Below are 19,773 nucleotides of genomic sequence, written 5' to 3'. Positions count from 1 at the left end.
GGCTGTGGGTCCAAACCTAAGCAATAAGGCTCTAGAAAAAGTCTCCCAGTTATTAAATTGTGCTGTCTCTGCTGCATCTTGATACCATATTAATGCATCCCCGTCCATGTGATATGATGTCATTAACAATCATTGTGCAGGAGGTGTTTGATGGTAATCAAAATAGTGTGAAGCTTTGAAAATCCAACCTGCTGGATTGGTGCCATCAAAGTAAGGAAAATCCAGTTTCACCCCCCTCTGTCCTTCACGCCTGAATTCCTGGAACTCCCTGTCTTACTGATTAAATGTCTTACGGTGAACCATTTGTGCCGTCTGGTTTGTGGCTAAGGTTTTCACCATCTCAGTTAGTTGGGCTATGTCTGCACGCATTGCATGCATCCTTTCCTCCTGAGCCTGCATCTGAGTTTCTTGAGCTTCCTGCCGCTGCAGCACATCTTGATGTTTGGATCTAGTATTATCAGCCATGAATGAATGTATGTGGAAATGGTGGTCTGAGTAATGAAGAAAATAGAAGAAATAATGAATGGTTGTATGGTTTGGAACCGGATCGGAGACCTGATACCACTGTAATGTAGCTTAAAGTACTGGATGAAATAAATGGAAGGTCTATGTATTAATGGATATTGGAATAGATGAATATTGTAGAAGATGATAGAAATGGATAGTTGATAAAAGTAGAATCACTGTGCTGTTCGAGGCACACCATCCTCCAGATAATTTCCATCTAGACAATTGTTCAGAATATTCGTACCCACACACACGTTCCAGACTTTCCCTATATTCTCTGCCAGTAACTAACTTGGCTTACATATGCCTTACACGTGTCCATGTACAGCTGTAATTAAAATGGCAAACCAGTAAAAGATAAAAGTGCATAACAATCAACTGCTGCGCAACACTACGTTTTATTCCTTCAGTTCTTCATATCGTATATCATGGCCCACGGTCTCCTCCAAACTTCAGCCCACTTTACTTCTTCGTGGGCTTCATAACAGTTTGGCAATGGCGTTCATTACACGATCCCTTCGATCGATCTATTCGAGCAAGCTGGGTTGGTGAATGAGATCAAGGATCCAAAGGACTGAATAAAATTCACAAAACAAACAAAAGGAAAAGTTGGAAGTTTCGTGTGTACTCGTAATATAATATAGGATGACTAACATGCCGAAAAGAAATAAAAAACAAATTTAATTATTTATTCTTTTCTAATCAAACCTCCAACATTATTTCCAACAGCACGTGATGAGTTTTGTCAATATGTTTGTTTACTAGCCTGCCATTTTAAATATATAATCTTAGTTTATGCGTATAGATTCCTCTTTTTGCTTATATATCATATGAAAATGTTCTATAACTACTTAATCGGTTTTTAATAATATTAGATTATAATTAATTTTGTAATCAACATTAATTATTCAGTACTGAATAAATTGAACGTCATTGTGGGCCGGGGCACCAATTCTTGTCCTAATCTTGTTCTCCATGTATATACATTTTTCATATAATATTATATACAATTAATAAAATGATATTCTTGGATTTGTTTGTTTCTAGCCAAAAGCTCTATCTCCCTTTTCTTTCCAAAGAGCCGCCCCAGAAAAAACCCATCCTCATTCCCATATGGTTAGACCAAAGACTGTATAGCCCTTTATATTTCAGTTTTATTTGTTTTTTCGTCCAAAGTATGGCGAAATACTGATCTGACTATTTTCTAAAGGCCAGCGACCACCACGCGCCCCTTCGTAGGATTCCCAGGTTGCCGATCCTTCGAACGGCTGAATGCTTTCGTTGAATGGAGCAGCACGTGAGTCACACGCACAGTTTATAGCAACGCGTGAGATCCACGTGCCACTGCACTAGGAAGCTTGTACTACCACCTCGCGTGGCATTTCTGGGACCAGGGACCTCGGCTTCCTCAGACTTGACTAGCCACCACACTCCTAGCGTGGCACGTGTCTCTCATGTGCCACCACAGTCTATTTGTTTCTTGTATTTTGCTTTCCTTCAAGTTGAAAATTCGGATTTATAGTCGTAATCCGTTATTTTCACATCTATCTTTATGTTTATTATTATTTCCTTTTATTTAGGTAAAAATAAAAAATAAATAGTCTCTTGGTCATTTTGTCTATAGAGTGAAAATCATTTCCTCCTCTGGATGTGGGGTTTGAAATCTCTGCTTTAAGAAGAGTATGGTCTCTCAAACGGTTTGTCTGTAGAGAGTTATAGAAGTTGATACCATACCAGTCACAAAGAAATTTGCATACTGGTGGGACCCTAACCGTGAGTAGTTGGCTTGTAATCTGAAATTTTTCCTATATGTATTAGGTCACAACTGTAACTTCGCTTTCATGAATGAATAAAGTCTATTTCCTATAAAAAAAAAAAAATGATATTCTTTAGGGCTCAAAGGGGCCAATCTCCAATTTCCTACTGATTGCGAGCTGCATGCATCTTTCTGAAGCAAAATTCCCTTTGTGACATCATGAGTTGAAACAATTAGTACTACTACTGATCATGAGTAGCATATATACTTCGATGGTACTACGTCTGGAATCAACCTATGTATATATGTTTTTGCTAACCACTATATAATATATTGTTCCTTAATTATTAATTGATTCATTCTATCAAATTAAGGAAAAACTCATGCTGATGTCTCTACTCCAACTGCATGCAGAATATGCTCACCAAACCCTCCTAAATTCAACAACTCTATATTTCCAGATCGACGAGTCTTCTGTTGCTATTATAAATAGATACGATCTGATTAATTTGTACACATTTATTTTGACCAATTACATTACTTGATCTTATGATCTACATGAGTTTTGAAGAAAGAACTGTGACCCTCTTTACTGTATATATAATTAATTTGGTCACTGATCATCTTAACTCAAGAAGCTAGCTAGCTAGCCGTATGTATAGATATATAGACTAATTACCAGTACTGCAAACCAGTCTATATATATTTTAATTTCATGTTAAAATACGCTTGAAAGTTGCAAGAAGCTGCTGTGAAGATGGGGGGTTAGCCTAGGCTTCTATTTGAAAAGCAGCTAGCAGAACTATTGGGAAAGAATCCAAAAAAAAAAAAAAAAAAGGAAGAAGAAAAGAAAAAAAAGATGGGGTAATATATAGGGCCATGCATGTTGTGATATTCCTACTTGCACTACAACAATTCTTCCTGCAACTTCTTTATGGACCAAATCTGCATACACCAGGAGAAAGCCTCTTAAATTGCTTATAGTCTAGAAGTTAATGCAACTATATATTTCCCTTCTGAAAAGCTTCCAAAATCTTCCATAAAGTGAAAGAAATGAATATCACCTTTTTAGGTTGAGCTAGACATATCATTCCCTTTTATTTTTCTATTGCATGTGGAAAGAGACACTATTTCCCCTTCCCCACCTCCTATATATTATACATACATATATATATATACATACATATATATATATATATATAGGATGATCTTCCTCTTTCTTTCCTTCTTTTTTTTTTTTTTTTTTTTGTCTATTTTAACAATTTAATTACAAACCCCAAGCATCTGTACATGACCACATTGTTTAGGTTCTCCAACACATAATTATATACAATATATGTATATAAAATGACCAAGATAGACCACCACCCTTTCGTTCCCTAGCTTTTCTGATATTGTTATTGACAGTAGTACTGTTACTAATATTATCAAGAATAGTAGCATGCATGCACATATTATAAACATGAATTCATTCATCCACTATAAGGCATGCATTGTTTGAATCTCCAAAAACAAGAGGAAGGTCCATTACAATTTACTTTGGCAATATTTTATCATGTATGTGTAATATGATGACATGCATGCATGAAAGCTGTGAGAAACAATATTGCCATCATATAATATTATATATTGAATGTATCATGTATGTCAAGACGAGAACTCATGGTCAGTCAATACATGATCATCGATATATAACAGTACAAATTAATGTCCATCGAGGCAAGAGATTTGATCTGTCATTTCAAACCGTAAAGTTTATTCTTGTCCTCTCAATCTTTATTCCCTTCAGAAACTACGATGAAGCTGCCTTGTCTCAATGTTGATTTTAGCTTTACTCATGCATGTCCCATATTGAAAGAAAGAAAAGATAGTATGCAGCACGTTACTCTCTCTCTCTCTCGGGGGATAAGCACTTCCTCCCTAGCTACTCTCTATTAATACTGCGGAAAAAGCTCGAATCTAGAATAGAATAAAGCAATAAAGAAGTAACCCAAATAATAATAAAAAAACAAAGAGACCGACTTAAATTGTCATATCATCAATTGCTACTATGTGAAGATTCCATATTTCCAATAAGCGATTTTTAACCTCCTTCCCTCCTTTCTGATAGCAGACCCAAAGAACCCATTAATACGACGCCTTTTAATAGAATGACAGCCACTTTAACAAACTGATCATCAAGCATTATATATATATATATGATAGTCTAGCAAAACAATAAATTAAATAAAAATCAAGTTCATATATATATATATATATAGATACCTGCACTCAAAGCAGCTCCTATGATGGTCTTTCTGTTAGTTTTTGGATCTTTTTTGTGTTTACTTACAGATCATGAATAACTAAATTAATCAAATCTAAATATATTGGCCAATTTGTAATCGAACTCTAACAAGATTTTCCAGTCTAATATATATGTATATACGATAAGTAACTAATTTACAACATGATATACCACTTCAATTTGTAGATTTATGTAATTTTATAGCTAAATATATATTTCTTTATATATATATATATATAAATAAACAGAAGATATGAGATGCCCTAATGAATCATTAATTATCCAGCCTCCTGCATGCAGTTAATTACTTGATGATGATCTGCTTATTAAATTAACCAGCCAATAATGCCTGGGATTTTGCATCGGAGTCATATATATATATATATATATATATAATATCTACTAATACGAAAATAGTCCATTATATATGTCGCACGCATTAATTCAAAATTCTGAAATATATTTGAAAGAAGTCATGTAAAAGTGAAGCACCATTCATACCATTCATGAGAATATAAAGAATTCCTTAAACATCTTCATTTCCACCAGGAAATCATATGAACACTTATATTTTACTATCTCAAAGTGACTTATAATGTAATGACGTTACAGCATGATTGACAAAGTATTTTTGCAATTTGCACAAACTCTCTTGTATTTGTTTGTAAAGAACAAGAAAGATAAATTATACAAACATCTTAATTAAAATAATAAAATAATAAGAATAGCCAGAAAGATGATATTGTAATCATAATGGTGATGATTTTCATGCAGGCTGGGTTTCTTTTGGGTCTTTGGTTCTCCTTCTATCTGTCAGAGAGAGTGCAGCCTTTCTTGGTTTCTTTCCTTTTTTCTTTGTTTTTCCTTTTGTTCTTTCTCTCTTTCTTTACAACATGGACTGTTGCACAGATAGTTCGGTTGAGAGCCATCAGAGCTTAGCCAGGTCCCCAGTAAAAAGAAAGAAAAAGACCGGACTAAGGATGCTTTCTTGGCCTCACGTTGAAAAAAAAAAAAAAAAACTTGAGAGGAAGGTTTCAAGCACTAATGATGATGATAATGATGTTGTCTGTAAGGGTGTCGTTTATTCCCTGTATTTTTTGCTCCTACCCATGATGATCTGGGTTGTCAGGGTCAGGCCAGAAGGACGAGTACTTCAGCCAGTCTGCCTCTTGAGGGTTTGTGATGGATGATTCCTGCAAGAAAATGTAATTAGCTTGTGAAGATTAGATTTAGGAAATGCAGTGAAAATTATACTTAAGAAACTACACAGAAAGAAGCCGCCTCTTTTAACCCTTTTCCCCCACAATCAAAATGTACGTCTGTTGCTGTGCCTTGGTCGTAAGGCCACACATGATGCGAAAAAGATATCAGTCACTATCATTCCCCTTCTTTCAGAAAAGAAAGTAAAAAGAAAAAAGAAGACAACTGTTTAAATTAATTGCCTAATTACGTTCCATTAGACGTGGTGTTTATTATCATTTGTAGCAATATCATGCATGTATTATATATATGAAAAAGAAATGTTTTTCCAGACCTTCATGAGCTCATCTTAACAGGCCGAAAATAATATGAAAAAGGAAACAGTACCCTAGGAAAAGTTGTTCTTAGCTTGAGTTTTTCAACAGGAGAATTATAAGGAGATCGAGTCTCTTTAATTTCCAAAACCGACGCTTCTGGTTTCACACTTGAGAAATTCTGTTTTGAGCTTTTTGAAATTCATCAACATCATCATTCGCTCTTTCCATTGAGGTAAAAAAGAATGTCTAATAAAATATATAATACTCTTGATATGCAAATTACGTGCCTTTATCTTTTGTTAGAGAGGCCGGGGTTGGTTGATATAGTGTATACATACACACATACATAACTATGAAACCATCCATATACCATATATAACATGGGAAAATAAAAGATAAAGTGAAAAGAAAAAACAAACAAAGTCGATCCTCTGGTTTCTCTCTTTAATTTAAATTATTTAATAAATAATTAATTGAATATCTTTATTTTTGAACTCTTTTAATACGAGTTTACTTTTCTTTGTTCTCTCCTTAGGCGGAATTATGACAAATATAGGGCTCATGGAGGGTCAAAAAGTTCATGCTCACCTCTTTGATATTACTTGAAGTGCAACCCATTATGAGTTCCTCCAAACCGGATGCAGACCTCCCTCCCAGTTTATGATGCTGTTGCTGCTGCGGTTGCTGTACTTGTTCTAGTTGCTGCTGCTGCTGCTGTTGTGTTATGCATTCACAAGACAAGAAGAAACAAAAATCTCATCTTAATTATCACGTCTTCAACAAGGATTTTAAAGTGAAAAGAAAGTTTGCAATTTTGCAGACACTAACTTGAATTACCAAGTGTACGTATTGAAGAGATAAAATACATGATCCACTGTACGTACATGGCCACTGAATTCATATTTTATGTATTTGTATAAGGAGATCAAAGTACAAGGAAAATGGCGTTGATGATTGATTACCTGGAAATTTTCATTTTGGAGCATTATTCTGGAGATGTGGTAGGAGTGATCTTGATCGAGAATAATGGAGGTATGGTGGAGGGGAGATGGAGAGATGATGGTGGAAATGGGATGTGAAGGCCTGCTGATGTGGAAGGCTGTGGTCCCAATTTGATGATGTGGATGGTGATGTTGGTGCTGCTGTTGGTGATGATGGTCATGGGCCATAGGATGATGTGGCCTCTGGTGATCCCTCATATCTTCGCACGTGCCACCACCACCTGATGCGCCTGGGGCTTCCCTTGCTGTTGAAGCCTCTCCTATCCCCACCTGCAATGGAGACGGCCACCTGTGAAGCAGTTTGCTAGCTTGTCCATTTTCTATATGCAAAAGCTCGAGCATTAATTTGGATTTCGTGTAACCCTTTTTTTGCGTGGATAAACAGGCTTTAGTTAGCTGACAATGCAAATCAAGAGAGGTCCATTGAATTTTCATGCTGCATATGCAAGCAATGAGTATATATGAGAAAAAAGCAACCCTAAAACTCGGGTTCTTTCCTTTACTCTTAATATTTTTGTTTGTAAAGTCCACGAGTACTGGTTCGATGTCAAAATCTAAATATTACTTGTAAATGTTGATAATCAAGTGCAACATGCTACATATTTATAAGTAAGGCGCGCGATTTAATTCATTTCAAATATTTATCAAGCTGAAAAAGCAGATGCAAAATTTTAATTAGGTTATATATACAGCAAACCGTATATATAATTTGTTTGATCAAGAAGATGTATGCATGGAAGTTTCAGATCATAAAAACCCATATATATTGAAAGAACGAGCAAATGTATATACCTCATCAAAGCTTTTCCTGAACGGAGCGAAGCTAAAATGGTCGGATTTAAACTGTTGATGAATGTCCATGGAAGTACTGTAACTTGATATTGGAGCAACCCCAGATGGTGGAGAAAGTTCGTCTCTCTGAGGAATTATTTCCCTGGAAGAACAACTCCCACTCCCACTATCTCTCCTGCTATTAGGCTCACTGTTTGCTTCCCCAGTGGTTGCAGTACTTCGATCAGACCAATTGCATTGCCTTGGCTGCGTCTGATAGAATATCTTTGAAACAACAAGCTCTCCTTCCTTTTCTTCTTCGTGCTGACCAAGGTGGTATTGATGCATGACCCAGTTGGTCTTTTCTGGTTTTCTGTTTTTGCCAAAATTAGTGTAAAGGACGAGTATTTTCTTGCAACCCTTTTGTTTTCCATTCACCATTACAGGCCTAGTTTTTCCAGTCTTGTGCCACCTTGTTTCTCCCCCCTGTAAATCGCATTCGGTTTGAATTTTTCTCCTCTTTCGTGTCCCGGTTGTGTAAGCTTTCGATGGTCTGTGGAAGAAATGTTTGCTCAAGCCATCTCTTGTGACTCCTGCCAAAAAAAAAAAATCAAAGTTAGGTTGACTTAGGTGTAACAAACTGCAAGACGTACAAGCACTGTGATTCTTGAAAGTCATAACAAATATATGGGATAGAAGCATGGAATAAAAACAAACCTAATGCATGAAGTTTCCTTTTGTTGGAGACTTTAAACAAGAGTGTTTTTAGTAAACTCAACAACATTAAATAATTGATCCGGTACTTACATATCTATCAGAGAGAGAGAGAGAGAGCAAGGGGGAGAGAGAGAGAGAGAGAGAGAGAGATCAAATATTAAATTTTCTGACCTGGAAGTTTTTCAGGATGGGTATAACAAATCCCATCTTCTCCTTCAATAGTAGTGATAAACTCATCTATCAAAGGGTGAGATTTCATGTCTTTCGCCTCCACCTTTGCTTCAAGGTGTTCTATCAATTCTTGGTCTGTAGGATCAAATTTCACTCCTGCAGGTAGACCTAACCAGTCCTGCAAACTCCATTCAAACTCAGATAAAAATGAAACCCAAAAACGAAAGAAAAAAAGAGAGCAAAAGCCAAGGAAAAAAAAAAAAAAAAAATAGAAAAAGGAAAAGAGGGCCCTTTAATCAAATTCGCTAGATTTTGTTCTACAAGAAAAGCAGTAACTATATCAACTAATTATATTCGTCTAATAATGGAACAACAAACATGCGCATATATTTTCTTGTGTGAGCGAGCTATGCATCTTCATGTGTCAAAATCTTTGTATTCAATCCAAGAACTATCACGAGATAATCCCTACCGGCTTGCCTTCGAGCTTGTGTCCACAACCAGGGCATTGCTTGGATCCACACATCTTATGCTCTTCGAGCTTGGCATCGATGAGATCAGAGCTGCTAATGGAGCCCACAGTACTACTCTTATTCATTGCTTTTCGACGTACGGAAGCCTATCTATCTTCTTTCTCTCGAGCTGATGAAATTATAAGCGTCTGCGAAATATTTATCTGCGTATGGCAGACCGCTGCTCATATCCCAGATATTTGCTCTCTATATGTATAAGAGAAATCATAAGGTTGATTGAGATCTATGCTTCAAAAGTAAAGGAAAAAGAGATCAAGAAAATAACTATATGGGTATTTGACAAAACGACGCTTCAAAATATAAACTTTTGCTGTGATTTCATCAGACAACGACAACCTCGGATTAATTCTGGTTCGATCAGAAAACAAGAAACCAACAAACAATCGAAAAAACTCTGGAATAAAAAATAGCAAACAAAATAAGAGAGATTGAACACATGATGTTCTTAAGCATGTGAATTTACCAGAAAACAAATTCAATTTAGATCGAGAAATTCAGCAAAAACCAGATGAGTATGCCGGCCAGAATAGCAAATATGGGTATGTTACCTAGCTAGGGTATATCAGGTAAGGAGAAGAAGGGGAGAGTAGAGGAGGGAAACGAATTAGGAAGGAGAAGGAGAAGAAAAGAGTAAACTGTCACGGCGAGATTGAGCTATAAACTTGCTTTAACAACGGAAAGAACCAGAATTCCCTCTCTAGCTACTTTAACTGAAGCCAGTGTGAGATAGAGCTAGTGAGAGAAAGCAAAAAAAAAAAAAACAAAACAAAAGAAAAAGGTGCCCTCAAAACCTACATACCACCTTTAAGCCTTTGCCAATTTAAGAACCGCAGGCAGGCGGTTTGTGTGTGTGTGTTGTGTGAGGGAGGGAGAGAGAGAGAGAGAGAGAACCCGGCTGGTGTTTCTAAAGCTCAAGGGGTTCTTCCACACCTTTGTTTGAGCCTTGACTACAAAAGCAAAAGGGAAGAAACGGCCTTCACAGCTGTTACTAAGGCACACATTCAAAAGCCAGATCAGCAAACCCATCTCAGTACCGTATTTTTGTTATTAATTATATATGATCTACTGAAAGAATATCAATATATAATATAGGAAAAATATTATATTGTTCACCATTTTCATGGTAAAGGGGTGATATCGAAAAAAAAGTTATAATATAATTATAACTGTAACCCCTAAAAAAAAAAAAAAGAAACCCAGAACTTTGAGTGATAAAGAAGAAACCAGTTTTAATTACAGTCTCATAATAATTTTGCATAACAGATTATAATTAGGAGTAAAATATAGCCAAAATCTTCTTCAGCATATATATTACATATATGGAGGAGATCAGACGGGGAAAAGAGAGTATTATAAGGGAAAAAGAATGGTAGGAGCTCACATGGTTTTGAACTGGAGTGCTGATGATTATGCTTTTGCCATGAATGTTGCAGAGAGAGAGAGAGAGAGAGAGAGAGAGAGAGAGTATTAGGAAGTTGCTTGATAAGCAAGGCAAATGAGCAGTATACTTGATGGACCACCACCACCCCCTTGTAATCAAGAATTATATAAATCATATATATATATATATATATATGTATGTAATATAAAAGATCTACGAAGCTTCAGGCCGAAGCACCAAACATTTAACCACATCTATGTGAAATAAGGGTACAATTATACTTTTTCTGTACTATTTTTTTTCCCACTGATTTTGGCTTCCCTTTCTGGGCCTTAATGTGACGTTATTTCTATTATGGGGAAATCTACAATACTTCCCACATACATGAAGAGAGTTGTGCACATGAAAATTGTAGACCCCAGCACTCTTGTGGGCCCAACCTGCAGGAAACTCTTGTATATCATGCCCTTAAAGTACCTTCAATATCAAATGATCATGGTTTTGCGTTCACGTTTATAACATTCTTTTGAACATGAGTCGAGAGTATAATGATCATGAACTAGGGCCAAAAATGCAGGTTTTTGCAACACAGATGGATGGCCATATATCATTAATGCTTCTTTCATGTCTATTTTTTCTTTGCTTTTTGTAGGGGAGTTGAAAAGTGTATAGAGTGGTACTACTTTGCCGTCTCTATGTGCTCACTCTAGTGCAAATTACGTATACTTTTCTTTTCTTTTCTTTTTCTTTTTTTTTTTCAAATATTTTTTAAACATATTTAAATATTTTAAAAATAAAAAAAATACAAATACATTAATAGTTATTTTCTTAATCATTAAGAAAAAAAATATTTTTTTTTAAAAAATTAAATATATGAGACGTCAAAATGAGGGAGCAAATTAAATGAAGAGGCATACCAGTATTATTCAATTGTATATCTGCTTTAAGAGTGAGGAATATATAATATCCAAGTGGTAAGTATATCTACTAACATATATATATGCTGTATGAACACATGCACACAGATCAGGGCCAAAACCATTCAAATTCATGTAGACAGGATCCGTTGATTAAATTTCCTCTTTTTGTCCAAAGAATGAATAATCAGCAGATAACTCAGATTATGATTCGATATTGAGCTGACCTAATTTGACTAAACAAGCAATTAATGGACCCCACATATCTTAACACTGTTTCTATATATATGCTCTTAATTGGTTCTTTGCATATTGCATAAATATGATCTTGATATTTATCTTTATTATTATAAGTTAAATAAAGGGTTATTTCCCTTTTTTTTCAATGGATATTAAATGAACCGAGGAATATCAATACTCGGATAACTATATGGTAATATTCAAAAATGCGAATGAAATATTCAAGAATTTTTTTTTTTTTAAAAAAAAAGTAATATATATATATTATGGGAATATATTCGCACGAGAAGAATAAATAATTCTTTAATTGTATGTATTAAAATTGAATGAGAAGCAGCTAGGCGCATACATGATAAATTAAGTACATGCAAGCTCTCAACGTACGATAGAACAATATTTCATTGCAATTGCCATCCCCATGCATGCAGAAACGTTTCAACTCCGGCCGGTCGATCGACATCGATCCGGTGATCTTTTACTTCAAATATGAGTGCCGAAATGTTTTTTAATTATAACTTATATGTATTCTCATGCATGCTAATATATATATAGAGATTTGGATTCATTATTATATATATCTTGAAGGGCATCGATCGGGCGCATGCAGCAAAAGATCAAAACGATGTTGTGTTAATGCATGTATATATAATTATTATACATGTTTGTTATCAAAACCAAAGCAAATTTGAGAGTGATCTAGCCAAAAACAATAAAGCAAGAACATTACTAGTAAACAAGCAAGTTTCTCATCATGATTGTGTTTGTGTGTGTTTTCGCCGACAAATACATATCTTTTTGTCCATAAGATTGGATTGAAGTGAACAGAAAGGACCAGTGACTCCACATATATATTACAAGTAAATAATATTAACGGAAAAAATGCGGAAGTAAAAAAAGAACAGATTACAGAGGAATATTGCGACAAAAACAAAGAAAAGCACGGGTAAGGTTTAGGACGTCAAATATAGAATTACATCATATATACTTTATAGTAAATATATACAACTTTACAATCTGACGTACTATATGAAAATCTTTTATGAATAAAACATGCATTTCTCTTACAAATTAAATATATGTTAATGTTCCAGTAACAGAGAGAAACAATATATATATATATATATATATATATATATATGTGCTTTTACAGGTGAGTGGGTATGACTGTCGTGGCGCCATGGGGGAAATTTTTGATGTTAGGTTTATCTAATATTGGCCCTAACTTGCTTCTATTTCACTCCATTTTTATCTGCTTTTGACCTTGGGGGTACCATGGATTTTATTTGGAAATATTTGTTTCTAATTCCCAATCCATTCCCATTTTCGACTTTTCGTACAGAAATTTATACTCTTCATCTTTAAATTTTATCATCTCTAATTTATAATATTGATTATTTTTAATTTCGAAGACATTAATTTCCATTCTATTCTTGACATGATACATAGTAATTTAAAAGAGTATTAATATATGTATATACTAAAAAACTGCACCATCTCATGATCTATCTCTTCTTATTTTCATCTTTTATTAACAATGATTGATCCAAGAGTACTTATCAATCATTAATTACTCCGTGTGACTATTTTATTTTTATAGTGAACTGAAGGAAATTTAAATCAAAATGAACAGTTAATGACATTGAACCCAATACTTTAAAGTTAATGAATTCAAACAAGAGATATGGCATTTTACTGATTTACCACAAGTGATGTAAAGGGTAGGAGAGCCAACCTTGGACTTTGATTAACCACATGCACATCTAGCTTTAGGATTACATTTTGATTTACAATTCCCCCTTCTTCACTCTCTTTGTTTCTCTCTTCATGAAAATGCTTCCTACCTTTTTCTTATTTCATCAAAGTAGAATAATGACTTCCCCAAAGCAATCTTTTACAGTAATTCTTACTGATTAACCATACAATTACATGAAATTCTATCACATTTCTTCACACAGAAAATAAGGACATAAAAAATGATCAAACTGAGTTATTTTTTTTTTTTTTTATAAGCGAGGGTGTTCGGGCCAGTTTGCGCGCACCTTGACTAATCTCACGGGATCCTGAAGTTAACGACTAGGTAAATCTCCAGTGGCCCTAAGGGGATTTGAACTGGTGACCATTGAGGAGCAAACCCAAAACCAAACCAGCTGAGCTATCCTCAGGGTTATCAAACTGAGTTTGTATATCTCTCATTCTTTATAAACACTATAATAGGGAGTTTAGTCTATCAAAAGTTAACAACACTTTTGGCGGCCTAGCCGCTCTTTATACAGAGAAACTGGAATGTAAAAATTCTATCTTTTATTTTCAAACTACAATTGGCAGTATGAGAACTTGAAGATATGCACAAGTTGAATAATACAGTGCAAGCAAAGCAGGCCAGGTACCTGCCCCTTCTTATACATGAAAGCAACTGCTTTTTCTTCGTACGTACATGAAAACCATTTATTTTATTTTGATTGGAACTTGCTGCTGACTGAATCGTAGCTTGGAACATTAATAACTGCAAAACATGATAGAAGAAGAAAACGATAATCCACCACTGAAAACTGATAAGTTGGAAAAGAATTCTCATGTGACAGGAAAAAGTTACCATCCCCATATGATGCCATTGTGAGAGGGGAAGAAAGAAGCTTTTGGGCAACTGAAGCAATGTCCTTGGCAGTAACTTCATCAACAGCTTTCAAGAAATGATCCATAGGTTTCCTAAAGAATGAAGAACATATTCATTGAGAAAAGAAAATATAATTGTACTTGAAAATGTAAGAAAACCTAACCATGCAAGTGATATCGGGTATTAACACCAGCAGTAAGGAATTACAAATAACAAAGGCCACAATGTAACCATTTGGTTCTCCACATCATCGACAATGATAAAAACTTACCGAAACTAAAAATTTTACAGAAGATGGAGAAAACTTCTCATCGCATTAGCATTCTGATTACATAACCTAAGATGGAGATTATAAAAAGATGTGTTAAGAAAAAATAATTATGCCAAGAGCAAGGGGTGGATCATTTTTTAATTTATGAAAAAATGGATTTATAAAATATTTTATCATATAACTTATCACTTATGACCTTGGATTCTTAGATAATGTTGTCCTAGTATGAGCTCTTCAAATCCAACAAACACACATGTTGTAAACAAGTGGAAGGGGGAGGCTTTAAAATCTGGATCCTACTTTTTGACAAAGGGCGTGTCATCATAATCCTGACAAACCATCATATATTCATTTCAAGTTCCCAAAAGTAACATTTGTGGTCCTGACATTATTCCTTAGATTATCGCATGTATTCTCTTCTACGAACTTGAACTGGATGCTTCGCCTACAATGTTTTTCTTTCTTTCATTTCATTTGTAACAAAACATAGTAGAAAGAAGCAATCCAACTACACAGAACCTACAATGTATTTTACATCTCATTTCTACAGTAGAAGCATGACATAACAAGCACTTTTAGTTGGAGCCAAAACCACTGCAATTTCTAATTTTCTTTTTCATTTCATGGTAAAACCAATGTAAAACTTGTTCACACAACTCAACTCATCTTTTGTCTATTCATACATTAATACAATGAGAACACCTAATATGCATGCGGAAAATAAACATATGGAAGGGATATCCACATATAGTGCAAGGCATAAACACATGAAGAATTTATTGTGGAGTGATATATACACAATGTAGTCTACAAGTTCCTGGATAATCATGACTCAGGCCATACCTCTCACCATAGATTAGAAATTGTCTACCTATATCTTCGGATGCAAGGATCTACAAAATACACATATATATACAAGTTATAAGATAAATAAGTACTTATTAAGAATAAATAAATAAATAAATAATATTGATGTGGAAGAGACATCGGCCAATATAGAAAACTTGGGAGTTAAGGTAACAGGAATGCAATTAAATGGCTGCATACTCTGGATTCCAAATTAATTACGATGGCCGACTTCGTTAACTGCTTGGCATGATCTAGCTGTACCTGGTCAACTGCAACAGGGTGGGGGAATAATATGTCAGAAACAAGGTCCAAAATTTAGATGCGACACTGAAAAGACGACGCTACCCAACATAAAGGTGTGGCGGCAACCTTCTCCAGGAGTTGCAACTGAGATAAGCTCGTTCACCACTATATCAATGGCTTGTGACACAAAATCAGAACCCTGAATTCAAAAAAAAGAACTCTTTTAAGTGGAAATATATTTGTGGACAGAACAAACAAATAAGATCCAGAAATAGGAGCACTCTAAAGACTTCCAGGAACCCAACAATTTTAAAAATTCTTCTGAAAATTGATAATTGCTTGCACATGACCATGGCAAGCAAATGACTATATTATCTTTATGCATGCAGAAAAGAAGGGAAATGAGGTCCGTCTTGCCATAACAACTTGCCAACAGATCACAATACCTCAAGGACAAGTACCATAAAAAAGAGATTGCAATCATGCTGTTACTTAACCATGCTATAAAATCAAACATCTTATATTAAAATAGGGGAAAAAAGACAAAGAGAAAGGAGAAAAAACACCCCCTCACCCCATATTGAACCAAAGCAACCCGTGTCCAACCTAGATTAGACACCTCACTTTATGGTATCATAAAAAACTACAATCTCGTGCTCATTAACCATCAAATATGCACTTCAGCTTCTGATAAGCATTTTGTTTCCTTTCTTTGGGAAAGAAGGATAAAACACAAACCATTTGTACATTTTCTGACCTTTCTTCACCCATATGGGATACCCATTTTGATCTCCCAAGAGTACATAAAAATAGACTAAAAAAATATTTGTACACATCATTCTCTGGAAAATCTATGGAGGGCTTTGATTTTGGTTTGACACCGAATACATACTAGAAAGAAAACAAGTGAACATTCAGAAAATATAAACTGAGATATTCCACTCTTACAATATATCATGAAACTATAAATTTTTGATCTACTCAATTAATAAAAGGTGAAAAGAGATGGTTCACCGTGGTAGCTTGGATGCCAAATGTGCCAGTATTTTTGTAGATGCTGTTGAATGCAGAAATTGACTGAAATTGTGGATACTCATTCAAAACATGAAGATCTGCTCATCATATCAGCATACTTAGATTACAACTGAGAAAGAACCAAAAAATAAAAGGTGCAAATGCATCAAGGATCTAGACACATAAACCAGTTTTGTTACAAACATAAAATAGAGAAAACCTAATAACCATATGTTTTGTAATCTATTAACAACACCATAATAAAATAAAAAAGCTAATCTATGAACAAGTTTCAAAACTAGTAACTTAAATGTATTATAGGTTTCAGTCACACAAGTATTTGAGAACCTACATAGGCGTGAATACATCCCCTTTCCAGGTCCACTAGCTGAAAAGGATCCTCCACCTCTTAACAGCACCTACAGTAAAAGATTTATTATTGCTTCCAACATTGAAGCCAAGATGAAGCAGAGCAAAATAATGTGAATAAATATTGAGGAACCATGTCAATAGCAAAACCAATAGAAGATTTCAGTTTATAAGCACATGGATTTACTGGAAAAACTCAATATCCAAACCTCAAGCATAGTTAAAATTATAGCTTCCTTCTCCTTATGCCAGCCACTAGGAAGTTCAAATGCAACAGCAAAATGGGTTCTCTGGTCAGGCAAGGGAACATCAAGGTAAAACACATTCTAGATGAATATAAAATACCAGAGGGAAAAACTTATTTTTGATAAGTAAGACGAGAGAGAAAAACTTAAATGGAGTATTTATGATACACACTCCTGATTTACCTTGACAACGATAATCACCTCCAATGTACACAGATTTAGGCTCATCAGGACGAGAGACACTGGGTAGATCAGATAAAAGTGGTTCAGTGACAAATATCAGTTCATCATGTTCAACACCAGAAGCTACAAGTATCATCTGAGGAGCAATGTAATTTTCCTGAAATTGTCAAAGAAAGGCTGATTTTAATATAAACAATCCCGACTAATGTTAAAAAGACAAAAGATGTACTATTTTAATCTCAATGCACAAACTTATGACTTACAGCAACAAATTCTTCTAGAATTATACTATTTAATCTGTTTATTGCAGATTCTGGAGCTGAAAGTGGATTAGCCAGAGCACTAGAGTAACCAGCGGAATGAATTGCATCCAAAAGAAAATTGTGAGGGTTCTTAATAGTTCCACTAATCTCGGCCTTCATATTATGAAGCTGCAGAATGTAGATAGTAATTTTAGTAATCCTAATATATTTGAAAGAGTGCATAAATTTCAAGCAGAGAGTACGATGATTAAAAAGAACTACCTCCTCATTGACTTCCCAATCCAGGAAAATTGGATTCCTCACACTGTCAATAAGCAGCTCTACCATTTCAAGAACATATGTCTTCAAAGCATTATAAGTATAACTCATCTGCTCCCTAGAAGATGAGGCTTCCACATTGCCACCAATTGCCTCCACTTCACGCACAACTCGCAAGTGGCTTCTATTTCTTGTTCTCTTAAAGGCCATACGCTGCAGCAGATCAGTGGCTCCGATTGATAATGTTGTCTCATAGATTGGACCACAATCAACATATAAACCTATTGAGGCTGCAGGATCCTAGTCAACCAGAGGAAGCAAAGGCAATTGGATGAACTATTTGATTTTCAATCCATTTTATGAGACTCAATACAAAAGAAAAACTCCAAAACATACTTACAGCCGATGCTTCAGAGGCTATCTTGACACTATTTGGGAGAGTAGTAATCTTGGTTTTACTTGGTTCGGTGTAATCAGACAATGAAGGTGGGAGAATGACACCTGCAAGTGGGAAGTCCAGAGGTGGTAACAACCTAGATCCTCCTCCAGTCAGCCAGCCTAGGAGACCCCCCGAAGAGGAGGTTGGCTTTGTGGCAACGGCACTCAAACTTGCAAATCTGCCCATTGCCCAATTACACAATCGACCCTACTCGAGGTTTAGTAGCAGAGCGCAATAAGCATATAACAAATTATTGACTCTATCAACTAAAGTGTCAATGTGCAAATGCCATGAAAAAATTAACTTATTACCTTTGACACTGTTACATAATGTCATAAACCGAACTTTATTTCCAAGTTTGAACAAACGAATATAAAAAATGAAAACCCAAATTAATAATGATTCAAAAAAATCCATAATTAATAGATCAATCTGCTGCATATATAGTGCATGCAAAAGGAGACCGATACATCAAAGCTTTTAGGTTTCAATTGATTAATTGAAATGAACCGTCAGGCCCCAATTCGAATTTCATCGTTCACTTGTTCTACACATTATCCTTTTTTTTCACTCATTTATATTCTTTTCTTTTTTAAATAGCTTTATGTGAATTATACACATCCGAACTAAGCGTAAAAAAAAAATCGTATTGTGGTCATTTAATAGGCTACGAAACGTTAGTTAGTGCATAATTTTTTCTTTTCCAACATTTATGCGGGAACCAAACGGTTAAACAACTACGACCACATCGAACACCAAATCAAGAAGATATTCTTGGTCATGAGATCACAAATGAATGCAAGATCATATCCAATGGTTGGAATTAGGGTTCTTTCTTGAGAGCGAGAGTCGAAGCTGGGACTAACCTTGGGAGCCCTAACTCGCGATGACGCGGCTCAGAACATAGTGGTGGTCTGCCGGTAAAACCCTTTAGATCGTACGGAACGACTCGTTGAGTTGTGAGGCTCAAGCCCAGGATTTTGGGAGGCTACTCGCTGAGCAGTGGCTTGTGGAGGGGGTGAGATTGGCAAACGAAGAGGGGACACGTTTCGGTTTTATAGAAGCACGTGGGAGAGGATTCTTGTCAGGTTGAGGTGTGGACATCGGGCAAAACAATCCGTTCAATTGAAGAATTTTTTTTGAAGTTGGCTAGTGATTGAATCTCATCCCTTCGATGAGTAGACTTGAAGTCTTGGTTGGATTACCCATAAGATTGTTTGACTGATT

The 19,773-nt window shown here is 35.3% G+C and overlaps 2 protein-coding genes across 9 annotated transcripts; both read right to left on the bottom strand.

Annotated features, from left to right (window-relative positions):
• Positions 1 to 5,167: 5,167 nt before the first annotated feature.
• On the bottom strand, positions 5,168 to 10,783 carry LOC121251036 (NAC domain-containing protein 75-like). Of its 8 annotated transcripts, XM_041150339.1 has the most exons (8): positions 10,642 to 10,779; positions 10,191 to 10,248; positions 9,200 to 9,446; positions 8,728 to 8,905; positions 7,861 to 8,432; positions 7,030 to 7,338; positions 6,656 to 6,781; positions 5,168 to 5,743 (listed from the first exon to the last, which is right to left on the bottom strand). In XM_041150339.1, exons 3-8 carry the CDS (start codon positions 9,323 to 9,325, stop codon positions 5,654 to 5,656), a joined length of 1,401 nt encoding a protein of 466 aa, XP_041006273.1. In that variant the 5' UTR covers positions 9,326 to 9,446; positions 10,191 to 10,248; positions 10,642 to 10,779; the 3' UTR covers positions 5,168 to 5,653. The 8 variants fall into 8 exon arrangements, with proteins under 8 accessions (XP_041006273.1, XP_041006270.1, XP_041006268.1 ...); XM_041150336.1 differs by lacking the exon at positions 10,191 to 10,248 and having other exon boundaries at positions 10,642 to 10,783; XM_041150334.1 differs by having other exon boundaries at positions 9,200 to 10,248.
• A 3,465-nt stretch (positions 10,784 to 14,248) lies between these two features.
• On the bottom strand, positions 14,249 to 19,556 carry LOC121249471 (mitochondrial-processing peptidase subunit alpha-like). Its single transcript, XM_041148182.1, has 12 exons — positions 19,413 to 19,556; positions 18,508 to 18,753; positions 17,850 to 18,407; positions 17,576 to 17,743; positions 17,368 to 17,448; positions 17,142 to 17,208; positions 16,766 to 16,887; positions 15,902 to 15,974; positions 15,731 to 15,801; positions 15,527 to 15,576; positions 14,392 to 14,504; positions 14,249 to 14,301 (listed from the first exon to the last, which is right to left on the bottom strand). Exons 2-12 carry the CDS (start codon positions 18,730 to 18,732, stop codon positions 14,249 to 14,251), a joined length of 1,581 nt encoding a protein of 526 aa, XP_041004116.1. The 5' UTR covers positions 18,733 to 18,753; positions 19,413 to 19,556.
• Between the last annotated feature and the right edge of the window lie 217 nt (positions 19,557 to 19,773).

Source organism: Juglans microcarpa x Juglans regia, chromosome 2D (genome assembly GCF_004785595.1).
Source record: "Juglans microcarpa x Juglans regia isolate MS1-56 chromosome 2D, Jm3101_v1.0, whole genome shotgun sequence".
NCBI lineage: Eukaryota > Viridiplantae > Streptophyta > Magnoliopsida > Fagales > Juglandaceae > Juglans > Juglans microcarpa x Juglans regia.
The sequence above is the reverse complement of the archived record's forward strand: the minus strand, read 5'-3'. Positions and strand labels throughout refer to the sequence as shown.